The sequence below is a fragment of the Carcharhinus amblyrhynchos genome, chromosome 23 (assembly GCF_965287045.1).
Source record: "Carcharhinus amblyrhynchos chromosome 23, sCarAmb.v2.hapA, whole genome shotgun sequence".
NCBI lineage: Eukaryota > Metazoa > Chordata > Chondrichthyes > Carcharhiniformes > Carcharhinidae > Carcharhinus > Carcharhinus amblyrhynchos.
Genome location: NC_137346.1, coordinates 22,087,756 through 22,104,854, shown reverse-complemented (window position 1 = coordinate 22,104,854; position 17,099 = coordinate 22,087,756). Strand labels below are relative to the sequence as shown.

The 17,099-nt window shown below is 40.4% G+C and overlaps 1 protein-coding gene across 1 annotated transcript in view; it reads left to right on the top strand.

Annotated features, from left to right (window-relative positions):
- Positions 1-16,880, top strand: part of supt6h (SPT6 homolog, histone chaperone and transcription elongation factor) — a 77,835-nt gene extending 60,955 nt beyond the window's left edge. Inside the window, exons 28-37 of the mRNA XM_080210898.1 lie at positions 467-607; positions 698-893; positions 1,217-1,455; positions 1,939-2,052; positions 2,599-2,723; positions 9,515-9,627; positions 9,891-9,971; positions 10,867-11,021; positions 12,951-13,120; positions 13,693-16,880. Coding sequence (XP_080067024.1) covers positions 467-607; positions 698-893; positions 1,217-1,455; positions 1,939-2,052; positions 2,599-2,723; positions 9,515-9,627; positions 9,891-9,971; positions 10,867-11,021; positions 12,951-13,120; positions 13,693-13,882 — 1,524 coding nt within the window. The 3' untranslated portion in view covers positions 13,883-16,880. The remainder of the gene's footprint in view (positions 1-466; positions 608-697; positions 894-1,216; positions 1,456-1,938; positions 2,053-2,598; positions 2,724-9,514; positions 9,628-9,890; positions 9,972-10,866; positions 11,022-12,950; positions 13,121-13,692) is intronic.
- The last annotated feature ends 219 nt before the right edge of the window (positions 16,881-17,099 follow it).

Here is a 17,099-nt window from a genome sequence, read left to right as displayed (position 1 = left end):
AACCAAAGTTAAAATGATGCACACAGTCTCTTTAACATATTTAAATTGCTAACTCCGTCCCCCACCTCCAAGAGTGCTTCAGTTACCCAATCCTCATCCTTCACCCCTCTCCCACCTCCACCAAAACCAGAAGGAATAGGTTTGGTTCAGGATTCAGATTTTTAACACCCAACCTCATCTGTTTTAGGGGCTCAAATTCATCTGACTCTGTCTGTTTCTTGCCTGACTTTTTGTCAGCCTATCTAATTTATTCTCCACCTGGAGGTCTACTTCAAATGTAAAGATCAACTGGTCAGTACTTTTTTTTACAGCATATCTGTTGAAGGAATGCATATTATGTAAAAGTTGTGAGCATACCTGATGTTCCCTTCTTCCTAACATTGTCCTTTGCATTCCTGCAGCAGAAAAAGTGCAAGTCACTAAATAATTGAAGTTGCTCTCTAAAGATTGGCATTTTCCCCTGCAGGTTTGGAATCACTTTGACAGCGGTGCCTGTCCTGGTCAAGCTATAGGAGTGAAAACAAGGCTGGACAACAACGTTACAGGTTTCATTCCAACAAAATTCCTCAGTGACAAAAATGTTAAACACCCTGAAGAAAGGGTCAAGGTAGAGATTATTCTCTGTTAAACTATTTTCCTATTTCTCTGGGGTGATATCTGACTGGATATGTAATTGAGCACTGCTGTTCCCTTGTAGATTGGCATGACTGTACACTGCAGAATAATGAAGATAGACATTGAAAAATTTAGTGTGGATCTTACATGTCGAACATCTGATCTAATGGATAAGAACAATGAATGGAAATTGCCTAAGGACACATATTATGACTTTGACGCTGAGGCAGCGGATCGAAAACTAGAAGATGATGCAAAGAAGAAACAGCAGCGCACGAGTACGTTAAAATTTAAACATTTGAATTCTTAATGTTGAAAACCTCAAATGTCATCAGTCTATTTGAGCTCAGTTGTCAGTTGTTTTGTTAATCTGAAGTAAGCTTCAACCCTCCAGGCTACTCGTGTTATCTTAACGTAACAAAACTCAGAGAGATAGTAGACTTGAAAGCTGCTTTTCTGCTTGGCAGTCAACCTGAGAAAACATGCTAGTTTTACAAACTTGGAGGTCTTAAGTGATCGGTAATCTGCAAAAACCGAAATGTTTGTCATTTACTAATTGAGTTAGCTTATTAATACTTATTTATTCCAATCTCTCCCATAGCATACATCAAGCGGGTCATCGTGCACCCGTCATTCCACAATATCAACTTCAAGCAGGCCGAGAAGATGATGGAAACAATGGACCAAGGAGACGTTATCATCCGACCTAGCAGCAAGGGAGCAAACCACCTGACTGTAACTTGGAAAGTGACAGATGGGATTTATCAACATATAGATGTCAGGGAAGAAGGCAAAGAGAATGCCTTCAGCTTGGGACAGTCTCTTTTAATCAACAATGAAGTAAGTTAAAAGCACATCTTAATCTGCTTAATTGCAAATATAGATTTTATGAAGTTCCATTGAATTTGTATCCAGTGAGATATGTGGCAACAGTTGCCTAGAATAGGCATTGCACAATATTTTCAAAGTAAGTGCATAGATTTTTTTCTCTGCAACAAAATGCCTGTTTACAATTAAAAATACAGTTGTTGGCTTCAAATTCAGAGTAAATTATCTCTAATGTGAACTGATGTATATTTTCATGCACTATCTTTAGCTTTTTTTGTGGATACGTTTTACACTTGCGTGTAGCCAGTATTTGATACAAATCTCAATGCAGTGTATGAAACACCTTTTTCATTCATTGAATTCTTTTACTCTTCAGGTAGTCCTCCAAATGCTTATCACTTGTATAAGATGTACATGAGTTTGTATATCTTATTGAAAAGTCAATCTTGCATTATTAGGGTCTTACAGTTTTTGATTTGCAATGTCGTTATCCAGGAATTTGAAGATCTCGATGAAATTACTGCTCGCTATGTGCAGCCAATGGCATCTTTTGCTCGTGACTTGCTGTATCACAAATACTATCAGGATTGCAATGGCGGTGACCGCAAGGTATTTGCACAGCATGTGAACTGGCTAGTTCAAAAAGGGTTTCACAGGGATCTATTTTAAAGAGCTTATTAATACAGACTGAGAAAATAGAAACACAATTTTGCTTTTCAGATTAATGTTAATCTTTACTCAGCCAGTTTTTATTATGTCCCAATCATGTGGATATTTTGCACTAAATTATCATAATGGCAACCAAGCAAGTATGCTTCTATAAAATGATGTTTCTGCTGTTGGGAGGAGGCGAATAGTGCAGATTCATGGAGACATACTCAACATGGACAGTCCTTGGTCCTTCCTGGGATTGCAAGTTGGTGATCATGAAAATAAAGAAAACGAAATGCTATGTATGCATTGGTCAGTCAGTGTCTGCATAAGCAAGTGTCATGTTCATGTTTTGATTGCATAACTTAGTTTTTTCCTATTGAACTTTGAAATTAATCTGTGCCCATAAAATGTTCGCTTTAAGCAGCCAATTTTGGGATGTTATGTCATGCCTTCATATTCTGTGTGATACAAAAATATTAAATATGGCATTTTTCTTCTTAGAAAATGGAAGAACTCCTTTCAAAATCCAAAAGAGAAAAGCCTTCTTTTATTCCCTATTATATTTCAGCGTCAAAGGAACTGCCGGGAAAGTTTTTGTTAGGCTATCAACCTCGCGCTAAACCAAGGTTGGTATCCCCAAAATGTTGTTCAATATTTTCAGCAGATAAACAGCTGATTTTCTTAGTAAGTCCATGTAATTATTGTACTGAAAGATCTGTCCTCTCCTTAGGCCCTATGAAGTATTTATTATGGATATAATTGTGATATCTGCATGCTCCATGGCAGAAAATAAGAGGAACCAGTAGTATCATACCAGTTGATTTGTAAAATGGATAGTGGTGTATCTGGAAGCCTTGAGCTGAAAAAGCATGTGACTTTCAACTGTGACACATTTATTTTTTCTTAATAGTACTGACCTGTTCTGATTTTAGCAGTTGTTAACTGCACCTGGCAGTATTACTGCACTGCGATCACAATAGATGGCCAGAAAGAGTCTGCCACAACTCTGTTTTAATGATGTAAATGGTTAATTTCAGGACAGGAAAGTATTCTATTTTTAGAAGATCTTAGTTTCTTTCAGTGATGATGCATTACAGTAGAAACCAAAGGTGTGAATTTTGCTAAAATTGTGAGAATTTGTAATGGATTTAAGGCTGTGTCAAAGATGGGTATTGTTGTCCAACAGGTTTAAGATCTGAGAAATTTATCTGCAATTCTTTTTTGTAAAGATAGAAAATCTATTGTATGGCTATTTGTGATATTAAAAGGACTCTGCGGTGGTTACTCACAGAATGGGGATGTTGCAGGCAGCATTTATTGCCCTTGAGAAAGTGATGGTGGTGCTGCCTTATTGAATCACTGCAGTTCATATGATGCAGATACACTCAATGCTGTTCAGAAGAAAGTTGCAGGATTTTGACCCAGCGACAGTGAAGGAACAACAATATAGTTCCAAATCATGATGGTGTGTGCCTTGAGGGGAGCTTGCAGGTGGCGTTCCCCTTGCACCTGCTACCCTTGTTCTTCCAAGAACCTTGGAAAGTTGCTGTAGTGTAACTTGTAATTTGTACAAACTGTTGCTACTGTGCATCAGTGATGTGAGTGAATATTTATGTGCCAATCAAGTGGGTTGCTTTGTCCAGCATACTGTTGTGCTTCTTAAATGCTGTTGGAGATGCGCTCATCTAAACAACTGGAGAATATTCCACTGCACTCCTGACTTGCAGCTTGTAAGTTTTTTTCAAGTTTATTTATTAGTGTCACAAGTAAGTTTACATTAACACTGCAATGAAGTTACTGTGAAAATCCCCTAGTCGCCATGTTCCAGCACCTGTTCGGGTGCACTGAAGCAAAATTAGCAAGGCCAATGCACCTAAATAACACACCTTTCAGACTGTGGGAGAATACCAGAGCATCCGGAGGAAACCCACGCAGACACAGGGAGAATGTGCAGTCTCCACACGAGCAGTGACCCAAGCTGGGAATTGAACCCGGGTCCCAGGCACTGGGAGACAGCAGTGCTAACCACTGTGCCACCCCAGGCGGAGGAGTCAGGAGATGAGTTTCTTGGCTGCAAAATTTCCAGCCTCTGACTTGCTCTTGTAGCCACAGTATTTTTATGGCTGATCGAGTTCAGTCTCTAGTCAATGCTAACACCCAGGATTTTGATAATGAAGGATTCAGTGATGGTAATGGCATCGAATGTTGTGGGGAAATGGTTTAGATTTTCTCTTGTTGAAAATGGTCATTACCCAGCACGTATGTGAAACAGGTGTTTCTTGCCACTTATCAGCCCAAGCCTGAATGTTGTCTAGGTCTTACTGAAGCAGTTCATGTCCAAATGCAGCATCAAAGGAGTCGCGAATAGTGCTGAACATTGTGCATTCTTCTGTAAACAGCCCCATTTCTGACCTTGTGATGGACAGAAGGTTACTGAAGATGGCTGGGCTCTGGGATATTACCGTGAGGATTTCCTGCAGTGATGTCCTGGGACCGAGATGATTGATGTCCAATAACCAAACCATCATCTTTTGTGCGCAGTATGACTCCAACCAGTGAAGAATTTTCCCCCTTATTCTCATTGACTTGTTTTGCTAGGGCTTATTAATGTAACACTCAGTCAGTTGCAGCCTTGATGTTAAGAGCAGCCACTCTCACCTGACTGCTTGAGTTTAGCCCTTTTCCCCATGTTTGGACCAGGCTGTAATGAGATTAGTAGATGAGTGATCCTGGCAGAACTCAAGGTAAGTGCCACTTGATGGCAGTGCTAGAGACACCTTCCAGCACTTTGCTATGGTCAAGATTGGTTTTGTCCTGTTTTGTAGATGGGATATACCTGGCCAATTTTCCACATTGCCAGGTAAATGCTAATCTTGTAATTGTACTGGAACAGCTTAGCTAGGGGCATAGCTAATTCTGGAGCACAGGTCTTCAATGCTATTTCAGAATGTTGTCAGGGTCCATAGCATTTGCAGTATCCAGTGCCTTCAGTTATGAAGTGAATCAAATTGGCTGAAGACTGACATCTGTGATGCTGGGTACCTCAGGAGGAGGTTGAAGTGGATTATCCAGCCAGCACTTCTGACTGAAGTTGGTTGAAGCTGGGGGTATTTGTAGAATTTCCTCCTCCAGTTAGTTGTTTAATTGTCCACTATTCATGATGGTATTTAGAGGATTGCAGAGCTTGGATCTGATTTTTTTTTCTATTCTTTAACTCCATCCTTAAAGTTATAAAGCCAATGCTCAGAATGGACTGGGCAAATCTAATTCAATTCCTTGCTTGCTCCAAAAACAAATTCAAAATCCAAATGAATCCACTTCATGGTCCCCACAAGGGACTCAAAAAAACTGCAAAGTTACAAGATAAGACATTGTACCCCATCTTGGCTTTGATTTGACGCTTGATCTTAGCCAAAAGGCCAAGAAGCAATGGGTCAGACCTGTTGGTTTTGCAATTGTTTAGCTCTCATTATTGAAAGCAGCTTCCACTGTTTGGCAAGCTTTACCATGTTGGCAACTCATTTTTAGATATGCCTGGTGCTGCTTGTGGCATGCCCTCCTGCAGCCTTCATACTACCAGGGTTCATTCCCCAGCTTGATGGTAATGGTAAAGTGGGAGATATACCAAGCCAGCAGGTTAACAATTGTGGTTGGAAACAATTCTGCTGATAATGGCCCAGTTTTGAGTTGCTAGATCTGTGCAAAATCTCTGGCCACGGGGAGATGCCAGAGGACTGGAGAACAGCTAATCTGGGTCCACTATTTAAGAAAGGCTGTAGTGATAAGTCAAGGAACTACAGACTAGTAAGTCTCACATCAGTGGTAGGCAGACTTTTGTAGAAAATTCTGAAGGAGAATATCTATCTCCACTTGAAGAAGCAAGGCTTGATCAGGGATAGTCAACGTGGTTTCATCAGAGGGAGTTCATGCCAAACAAATTTGATCAAATTGAGGAGGTGACCAGGTGTGTAGATGAGGGCAGCACAGTTGATATGCTTTATCTGGATTTCAGCAAAGCCTTTGACAAGTTCCCACGTGGGAAACTTAGAAAGAACACAAATGCTCATGGGATACAGGATAATTTGATAAAGTGGATTCAAAATTGGCTCGGTTGTAGGAGACTGAGGGTGATGATAGAAGGCTGCTCTAGTGACTGGAAGTCAGTATCCTGTGGCATACCCCAGGGATCTGTGCTGGGTCCCCTATTATTCGTCATTTATATAAACAACATAGATGACTACTTGAGAGGTAGGATTCATAAATTTGCAGATGACACTGAGATTGGCTGGTAAATGGTAAGCTTGAGTATCTTGAGTTACAAGAAGATATAGGTGGGATAGTGAAATGGGCTGATAAGTGCAGATGGAATTTAATCCTGAAAAGTGTTATACACTTTGGAAGGAGTAACTTGACAAGTCAGTATTCAATCAATGACGTGACATTAGGAATTTCTGTGGAGCAAAGGGACCTTTGCTTGTTTGTCCACAGACATCTGAAGGCAAAAGGGCCCGTTAGTAGAGTGGTAAAAAGGGTATACGGGACACTTGCCTTTATCAATTGAGGCATAGATTACAAAAGCAAGGAAATCATGTTAGAATTGTATAAACTTTGGTGAGGTCACAGTTGCCATACTGTATGTAGTTCTGATCGCCACATTGTAGGAAGGATATGATTCCACAGGAGGGGCTGCAGAGGAGATTCATAAGAACATAAGAAATAGGAGCAGGAGTGGGCCATCTAGCCCCTCGAGCCTGCCCCGCCATTCAATAAGATCATGGCTGATCTGATAGTGGTTCAGTTCCACTTACCCGCCTGCTCCCCATAACCCTTAATTCCCTTATTGGTGAAAAATCTATCTATCTGTGACTTAAACACATTTAACAAGGTAGCCTCCACTGCTTCAATGGGCAGAGAATTCCAAAGATTCACTACCCTCTGGGAGAAGAAGTTCCTCCTCAAATCTGTTCTAAATTGATACCCCTGTATTTTGAGGCTGTGCCCTCTAGTTCTTGTTTCCATTCTAAGTGGAAGTAATCTCGCTGCTTCTACCCTATCTAGCCCCTTCATTATCTTATAAGTCTCTATAAGATCTCCCCTCGGCCTTCTAAACTCCAGTGAATACAGGCCCAGTCTACTCAATTTCTCCTCATAAGCTAACCCCCTCATCTCTGGAATCAATGTGGTGAACCTTCTCTGCACCCCCTCCAAAGCTAATATACCCTCCCTTAAATAAGGGGACCAAAATTGTACACAGTACTCTAGGTACGGCCTCACCAGTACCTTGTAAAATTGCAGCAAGACCTCCCTGCTTTTATACTCCATCCCGCTCATGATAAAGGCCAACATTCCATTTGCTTTCTTGATCACCGACTGCACCTGCAAACTGAATTTTTGCAACTCATGCGCAAGGATCCCTAGGTTCCTCTGCATAGTAGCATGTTGTAATTTTTCACCATTTAAATAGTAGTCCATTTTACTATTATTCCTTCCAAAGTGGATAACCTCACACTTGCCAACGTTATACTCCATCTGCTAGATCCTTGCCCACTCACTTAGCCTATCCAAATCTCTCTGCAGACTTTGTGTCCTCCACGCAATTTGCTTTCCCACTCATCTTTGTGTCATTTGCAAACTTTGTTACCCTACACTCGGTCCCCTCCAGATCGTCTGTGTATATGGTAAACAGTTGAGGCCCCAGCACTGATCCCTGCGGCATGCCACTAGTCACCGACTGCCAACCAGAAAAGCATCCGTTTATTTCCGACTCTACTTTGTTAGATAGCCAATCCTCAATCCATGCTAACGCTTTACCCCCAACTCCATGTACCTTTATCTTATGCAGCAACCTTCACCAGGATGTTGCCAGAGATGGAACATTTAAGTTATGAAGAGAGGTTGAATAGGCTTGGGTTGTTTTTGTGGGAGCAGAGAAGACTGAGGGCTGACCTGATAGCGGTGTACAAGATTATTAGGGACATAGAGGGGATAAGGAACAAATATTCCTAAGCTGAAGGGCCAGTCACAAGGGGACATAGATTCAAGTTGAGGGACAGGAGGCTTAGAGGGGATGTGAGGAAAAACCTTTTAACCCAAATCTTTTGGGCAGCACGGTAGTTTAGTGGTTAGCACTGTTGCTTCACAGCTCCAGGGACCTGGATTCGATTCCTGGCTTAGGTCTGTGTGGAGTTTGCTCGTTCTTCCCGTGCCTGCGTGGGTTTCCCCTGGCTGCTTTGGTTTCCTCCCACAGTCCAAAGATGTGCAGGTTAGGTGGATTGGCCAAGTTAAATTGTCCCTTAGTGTCCCGAGATGCATAGGTTAGAGGGATTAGCGGGTAAATATAGGGATGGGGCCTGGATGGGATTGTTTTCGGTGCAGACTCAATGGGCCGAATGGCGTCTTTCTGCACTGTGGCGTTTCTATGGTTTCTAACCCAGAGCGTGGTGAGGGTCTGGAATGCACTGCCTGGAAGGGAGGTAGCAGCAAGTTGTCTCACATCCTTTAAAAAGTACCTGGGCGAGCACTTACATTATTACATTCAAGACTACAAGCCAAGTGCTGGTAAATGGGATTAGGTGGGAGATCAGATGTTTCTCGAGTGTCAGTGCAGACTTGATGGGCCTAAGGGCCTCTTCTGCACTGTATGATTCTAGCCATTTAGTACAGTGGCAGTGCCACAGAACACAATGGAGGGTACCCTTAATGTGAGTATGGGATTTGTCTCCACAAGGATTGTGCAGTGACCTCTTCTACCAGTGCTGCTATGGACAGAACAGAGACCAGTAGATTGGTGAGCTCAAATAGATTCTTTCCTCTTCCCTCACCAGCTGCCACAGACCTAGTCTAACAGCTTTGTTCTTTAGGACTTTACTCTTTCATGGGATGTGTGTGCCACTAGCTGGGCCAGTATTTATTGCCTCCCCACTGCCAGTGGCATCCGTGGTGGTGCTACTGAGCCACTCTTGGTGATGGATATTGAAGTCCTCCACAGAGTACATTTTGTCCTGTTGCAACCCTCAATGCTTCTTCCAAGTGGTGCTCAACATGGAGATATACTGATTCATCAGTTGAGTGTGTGGAGCGGTCGTGGGACAAGTGCTAATCATCAGTTTTCTTTGCCCATGTTTGACCTGAACCCGTGAGATTTCATGGCATCCAGAGTCAATGTTGAGGACTCCCGTGGGAACTCCTTCCATCTGTACACTGCACTGTCACCTCTGTTGTGTCTGTCCTGTTGATGGGGCATGGCATACCCAGGGATGATGATGGTGGTGGTGGTAGCTGGGACATGTTAAGGTATGTAATGACTGTGGGTTTAAAACATGGAAGTTGATATGACCATTCTAAAAAATAGTTTAACAGAATAATTTTATGTACATTGCTTTCTGTCTGCACTCTTAAGCACCATGTTATTTTATAGGGTGGAGTTTGTTACAGTGACACCAGAAGGATATCGCTATAGGGGGCATGTTTTCCCAACTGTGAATGGACTATTTAGATGGTTTAAAGATCATTTCCAGGATCCTGTACCAGGTAAGACCAAAGATGCCAGCAAAGGTAACTGATGTATAGGGTCAGCATGTTTTATAGTGGGTTGAAATGAAATTCCTGAAAAATGCAGGTATAGTTGACTTCTAATAATCTGAATGTATTCTCTTTAAAAAGCTTGGGATAAAATATATTTTACCACAAATATAGACATGTATGTTTTTATTAGTTGGGCTCCTAACTAGTTGGGATAATTATATAAGTCCTCGTACTGTGAATAGTTAAATAAGTACAGTCACTGTTTACAGGTATTACCCCTTCAAGCACAAGCAGATCCAGCAGAACACCTGCCTCTATGGATGCCACGCCAGCTAATATTAATTTGGCTGGTAAGTGTACAAAACTGCTTGCTTTTCCTTTTACAGCTGTTGGATGCTTTGTATTCCTGATTGTATAATCTATATTCCTGTAGTTTAATCACTGTTAAAGCTGGACGGCAAGGAAATGAGTAATTTTCAGCTATTAAAGCAGATAGTTACAGTGAGTTTTTTTTATTTTTGCTACTTTGACATTTCGAATTGTGGCTTTTGGTGCCCTCAGCTCCATACCTTGCTTAATATTAATGCTACCACCATCATTCAAGCCCATTGTATTTCCGAGTTAACAGTTCAGTGGGAGTATTCAGTAGCCAGAAGGAGCATTACAAAAATAAATCTTTGTTTAGCACATTGATGCTTAATGCAAAATGGTTTTAATAAACCAGTGATAGAAATTAGGCCAGGCATCTTTTTTGTCTTGCTAGTTTCCCACATTCCGTGGACTCAGAAGATCATAATGGTAATTCCATTTAATATTCAGCTGACAGTCATTTCCTGGTGGGCAGCAGACTGAATTTGATTTTGTCAGGATTTGTAATCTTCCAGCCCTGGACCTCAAACTTAAACCCAAAGAAAATAAAGTTAGGTGTTTGAGTATGACATTAATAATCCTGGAGTTTTGTGATGTGTTTTGATTTGCCTTTGACATGTATGTCTGAAAAGAAAGCAATTCTATTTTGTAGTATTTATTCAGAATATTGTAATGTATTTTAGTTGCATATCCAATAACTAATATTAAGAGACACACAGTTGCACACTGAATCTGTCTTAAAGCTTTTCAGCATAGACAAAATAGAACTTGGTACTTTTATACTTAAGGTGCGTTAATGAAATGGGATTTTTCTCAAATTCGATATGTAACTGGTATCCAAAGTAATTAACAAAGCAAATTTTCTTTCTGTTTTAGATCTTACACGAGCAGTAAATGCTCTCCCACAGAACATGACAACACAAATGTTCAATGCCATAGCAGCTGTTACTGGACAGGGTCAGAATCCAAATGCTACACCAGCACAGTGGGGATCCAGTCAGTATGGCTATGGAGGAAGCAGTGCCTATCACGTATGTGGCTGCTTTAAGATTTCTAATTTCAGCTTTTTGAACACTACCATGTTGGTTCTCATTTCTAAATCTTAAATCCTGAATGTTGTATTCATATCCGAAACGCAGTTTAACTACTTCCCAGACATGTCCATTATCCAAAAACACCCACCGCACGAATCTATGATGTATCAGAAATACCCCAGGTGAAATCAACTGTTGTATCATTGCTTGAGAGAATAATTGTGATGTTGAAAATATTCCCCATTGCCTCAATTTCTACCAAATACTATGCATGTTTGTAAAATATCAATGGGACTTGGAGATCTTGCATCCTCTGAGCTGGTCCATAATGTAGAGAAAAGTTTGCAGTTCACAGCACACACACACACCACCCTGGAGTTTGCCTAGGCAATTCCCTAGCCAGCACAGTCTGAAGTGAATCAGGGATCAGAGGGCCCAAACTTGGGACAGAGATTTTCTACAGGATCCTTGCCAGTAAAAATCAGCTCAGCCAACAATAAGCTACAACAGCAATATTGCCTTCAACTCAAAGAACAATACAGCACAGGAACAGGCCCTTCGGCCCTCCAAGCCTTCACCAATCATGTGCTCCTAACTAGATCATCCGTTTGTATTTCTCTATTCCCAGTCTGTTCATGTGGCTAGCTAGATAAGCCTTAAATGATCCTAGCGTGTCTGTCTCAACCATCTTGCTTGGTAGTGCGTCCCAGGCCCCCACCATCCTCTGTGTAAAAAAAAAAATCCCCCGCATGTCTGTATTGAACCTTGAACCCTTGCTTGAACCAACCCTTGCTTGAACTTGTGACCCCTTGTGTTTGTCATTTCTGAACTGGAAAAAAACTTCCAACTGTTCACCCTATCTAAGCCCTTCATAATTTTATAAACTTCTATTAGGTCACCCCTCAACCTCCATCGTTCCAGGGAGAACAACCCTAGTTTACTCAATCTCACCTCATAGCTAATACCCTCCATTCTAGGCAACATCCTGATCAACCTTTTTTGCAGTCTCTCCCAAAGCCTCCGTGTCCTTCTGGTAGTGTGGCGACCAGAACTGGACGCAGTATTCCAGATGTGGCCTAACCAATGTTCTATATAACTGCAACATCATATGCCCAACTTTTATACTCTGTGTCCCATCCAATAAAGGCAAGCATGTCATATGCCTTTTCACCACCTTTTCCACCTGTGCTGCCACCTTTAAGGATCTATGGACTTGCACACCCAGATCCCTGTGTGTGTCTATACTCCTGATGTTCTGCCATTTATTGTATAGCTCCCCCTGCGTAAGATCTACCAAAATTTATCTGGATTAAATTCCATCTGCCATTTCTCTGCCCAGTTTTCCAGCCTATCTATATCCTGCTGTAATCTCTGACAATGTTCATCACTATCTGCAACTCCAGCGATCTTTGCGTCGTCCGCTAACTTACTATCAGACCAGCTGCGTCATCGTCCAAATCATTTATATTTATCACGAACAGCAGAGGTCCCAGTACAGAGCCCTGCGGAACACCACTAGCCACAGGCCTCCAGTGAGAAAAAGATCCCTCCACTGCTACCCTCTGTCTATGGCCAAGCCGTTGAATTCACCGTTTTTTGGTTCCGCTTTCATGCCAAAACCTATGCAAATGCTCACCGAATTGTTTCCTACTTTACTTATAATGCAATATTGTATCAATCCAAGATACAAATGACGTTAAAATTTTCATTTATTGTGTTTTCTACAATTTAATTTTTCACCATCTCTTCAGGGACATAGACATCCAGGGCTACATAAGCTTGTACTTTTTACTCTAGTTGTACTGAGCATTGCAGCAACAGGTAACTTGGTTTTAAATATTAACAAGGATGGTGTAATCCCAGTAATTTTTTAATTAGTTATTGCCTTTAATTGAACCTGATTTTGCAGCATTTATCCTTTTCCAGGTTTTTGCAACTCCTGCACAGCAGCCAGTAGCAACACCATTGATGACTCCAAGCTACTCGTATACCACACCCAGTCAGCAACCAATGACAACACCTCAGTACCATGGTAATGCGACTCCTCAAGCTTCTGTCATACCGCCATCTACAACCCGACAAAGGTCACAGCCAAAGTGAGTATTATTGGAGCGTAGATTGACACTAAGTTAAGAGAGAGACAGTAAGTAGGGTGGATTGGAGCAGGAAGTTGCAAGGGGTCATGGAACAGTTAAGTAAATGGGGAAAACTATGGCATTAACTTCAATGTGGGCAGGTGTGAGGTCATAATTTTAAACCAAGACCATGTTCTAAGTGATGAGTGATAACTCCCACTGCCATGTCAAACTATGTGCTCAGAACGCTAAGACAAAAATGTACCCACAGTCTGCACTACTTAACCTTCAAAGATCGGAATTGTCTTGCACGTCAAAATGGGGGTGAAGCATTTTAACCAGTCATGAAAAAACCTTAAAATGGCAGCTAATTGTCAAAGGTGTTACGGCTGAAGCTCAAACAGAAAATGGATGATGTACAGGTTAGCATCAGCAATCCACATACAGCCATGTCCCAATCTCAGGCATTCAGTCCAGGCTTGCAATTAAAAGATGTGTTGTATTTTTGAATGGTTTACAGCTTAAGCAAAATTTAACATTGCAACAGCTTGAATACAAGAATGGCTAACACTGTTTCTCATCCTTTGACTTAGGACTTCAACTGCTCATACTGCAGTTGACTGGGGTAAAATAGCAGAACAGTGGCTGCAGGAGAAAGAACAGGAACGAAGAAAACAGAAAGCAAAGATGACTCCTCGGCCTTCACCGAGTCCCATGATTGAAGGGACCCCAATGTCTATTGCAGGTGACGCCACGCCACTGCTCGATGAAATGGACCGGTAGAGGAGGACATAATGAACAGCATTTGAACTTTACTCCCCCCTTAGCTGGGTCTGCTATTTTCAGTGTTTCCCTACACCAAACAGCTATTAGCTAGGGATTTATTTTTCTTAAGCTATGTATTGGCTATTTTCGGAATGTCTGTGACACTCAGTATTGCCCGTACAACAGGAGACATGATGCCTACAGAAACGTAAGGGAAATCACTGGAATGCTGGAATGGAATAGGCCAATGTGCTTGTGTACTATGCCAAATGGCTGAACCAGTGAGTGCATATCCTGACCCTCCTGGGATTTGCACATGTGCAAAGAACTGCCAGTTTACAGACAGCCTAATTTTAATTTCTACAGAGCTCAAATTTCAGAACATTTGTAACCGTTAAGTAATGGATAACTCTAAAGCATACTGGTTATCTTCCTGCTTGGCACACACAAATGCTTCATATATTATAATGGTGTACATAAGTGGGTATATGCAAAATTGTTTTTTTTATGCTTGTGGTGAAACATGACAAACGGCAAACCTATCACCAGCATGTTCTGGTGGGAAAAGATAGTTTAAATTGTACTTGATTTATTAAGATCGTTTTCCCTTTAAATAAAAGAGCATTTAGTTTTCATGACACTTTCTCACATTCTGGTTATTTTTTAAGTTATCAGATCAGAACAATATATTTCAGTGACCTAATAGGCACTTGAAGTATGAAATATTTTAACCATAAATAGCTTTACTTCTGCATCTGTATTTCAAAGCCATTCAATATGTAAGTGATAGCATCAAGAGTAATAGATGAGGGATTGCCTAATCTGAGTGAGAAGTTTAATCAATTTACAATATCTGAATTCTGCTGGTCTGTTAATTAATGTGTGTATGTATGTGTGAGTATGTCTGTCTGTGTGCGTGTGTGTATATATGTGTGTGTGTGTGTGTATATATGTACATATAATAGTGGGTCTATTCCATGTTTAGTTTTTATTTGCAACAGCAAATGATCTGACAGATGGAAGCTAGGTTCTGACCGTTGTATCAAGTCATCCAAGTCCAGGTGCCATTGTGCAATGTCATTTGATCCGCAGCAGTTGGTTGTCGTAATATATATGCAGGGTATGCTTTCTTCCTACAGCAGGTACTGAACTGAAATGTGCTGCTGTGATCCAAATCACTAAGTACGATAGTGCTTCAACTTAGCTCAACTCACCTAGTTGACAGTCTATCCTGTGGCTTCTGCTACACAGTAAAAAGTCTGATAACACCAGGTTTTAGTCCAACCTATTTATTTGATAATATACTCGCAAGCTTTCGGGTTAGCCCCTTCGTCAGGTGACGCCGGCATACCCACATCATGGCTTCTGCTACAAGCAGAGAACCACCCCACACATTCCACTTGTGAGGAATGATGTGGTGAATGGAATATCTGTACCATTGTCGATGCATTAAATCACCTGAATGCCTTTGTATTATCCCCTTGTAAGACTCCAACTTGTGTGCTCTATATTTTTTTATTGTTGAGACAAAATGGCGCCCAACTTTTATTAAATTACTCCCTTGTGTCACATTTGTCAGTGATGCATTATAAAATCCTTTCAGGAACAATGGTTCAGAAATAATTGAAGGCCTTTATGAACTATATTCTTGAGTATTTACAGTACTGTATTATCCAAGATGTTTAACCAAAGGGAGATTGTAGCCAGTTTGTATTAAATATTTATGTTGCTTATTGAAAAATGTTAATGGGAATTACGATCATTCTCCTTTACGGTGTTTCATTCCTGAAATTTGGATGCTTTCTCTGAAATTGGCTCATACCAGGATTAAAGGTGTTTGAACCCAAGGAATAATAGAATTTTAGAGCTTTGCCCAAATATTTGTTTTCAACTTTTTAATTAATAATAAAGCATGTAAGGAAGCTACTTTAACAGCAGGGGAGGGTGAAGTTTTCAGTTGAAAAGTGGTAAATTAATAACTTGCTCATGAGACATATTTAGGACATGCTTGTGGTACTTTTTAATAAACATTTGACCTAATGCAATCTTTGAGCTATTAAAAGACAACCTATTTAATGGCTAAAATTTTCAGTAGCACAAACACTGAAATTAATGGATTGCAAAGGTTTAGGAAACTGAGGAAATGCATTAACAGCGTTGAAATGTTGGACTTATTTTTCACAAGGAAGTGATTCTGATCAAGTAGGAAGAACGTTAAAATCAGAGCAAAGTACAGTGGGTGCTGGAAATACTCAGGAGATCTGGCAGCATCTATAGAGACAGAAAAACAGTTAATGTTTTGAGTCGAATGTGACTTCAGGATGGGAAAGTACATATCTATCCAAAATGAGTGATCCACAAGAGCTCCATTTTGTATTGTTTTGCATTATGGAATAATTTGACACAATCTTGAATTTTATCACCTTGAAGCAAGAGTTGACAATTTAATACATTATTCACCTAGTTAACTAAAGCTTTTATAAAAGTACTGTGAACTCAAATTTTATTATATGCACACTTTGCAATTGCAACGAACAGGTACAAATTTTGCCATGTGCAATTTCCGTAAAGCTGCTATGGCACAGCTATCTGACCTGCAAAAGGAACTGAATTTACAGAGTTGTAATTTGTTTGAATGTGAGCAAGCTTCGGCTGTGCACTGAAAGCAGTTTTTTGTGCACACTGGGAACTGTATTATGCTTTGAACTATAATGTAATTCTGTTCCATTTTACACTGAAGAAAAACATGTTTAAATCTATATAATTACTAGTATCTTAAACCTACTTATTAGTTATTTTATTCATGAATGCCTTTTCCCACTGATTATCTGTGGTGGGAAATAAATGGAAAATAATGGGATTCTCTTTACATTCTATTTCAATAATTTAAAGTTTTATGGTTTCATAAATGAGCGTTAAGTTGTATTTGCGTCACAAGGAAATTTAAACCACATCATGCTTTCCATTCTTGATGTCTGTTGTATCTTTCCATGAATAAAGCAAATACACCAAGATATTTATGTTTCAATATTTTAATGACTGATTTCCTGTATAAGCATAAAAGTTGCCTGTAATATCTCAGCTCCAAAACTTCATGATTGAATTTTTGTCACCATAAGCTAATCATTTTAATATACTATTCCAAAGCTAGGGTTCCAGGCTTTTTTTAATCCCAGGTACAAAATCATTTCAGTTAAGCTTTTTTGTTCGGAGGGCATCAGCACTTTTCTGTCCA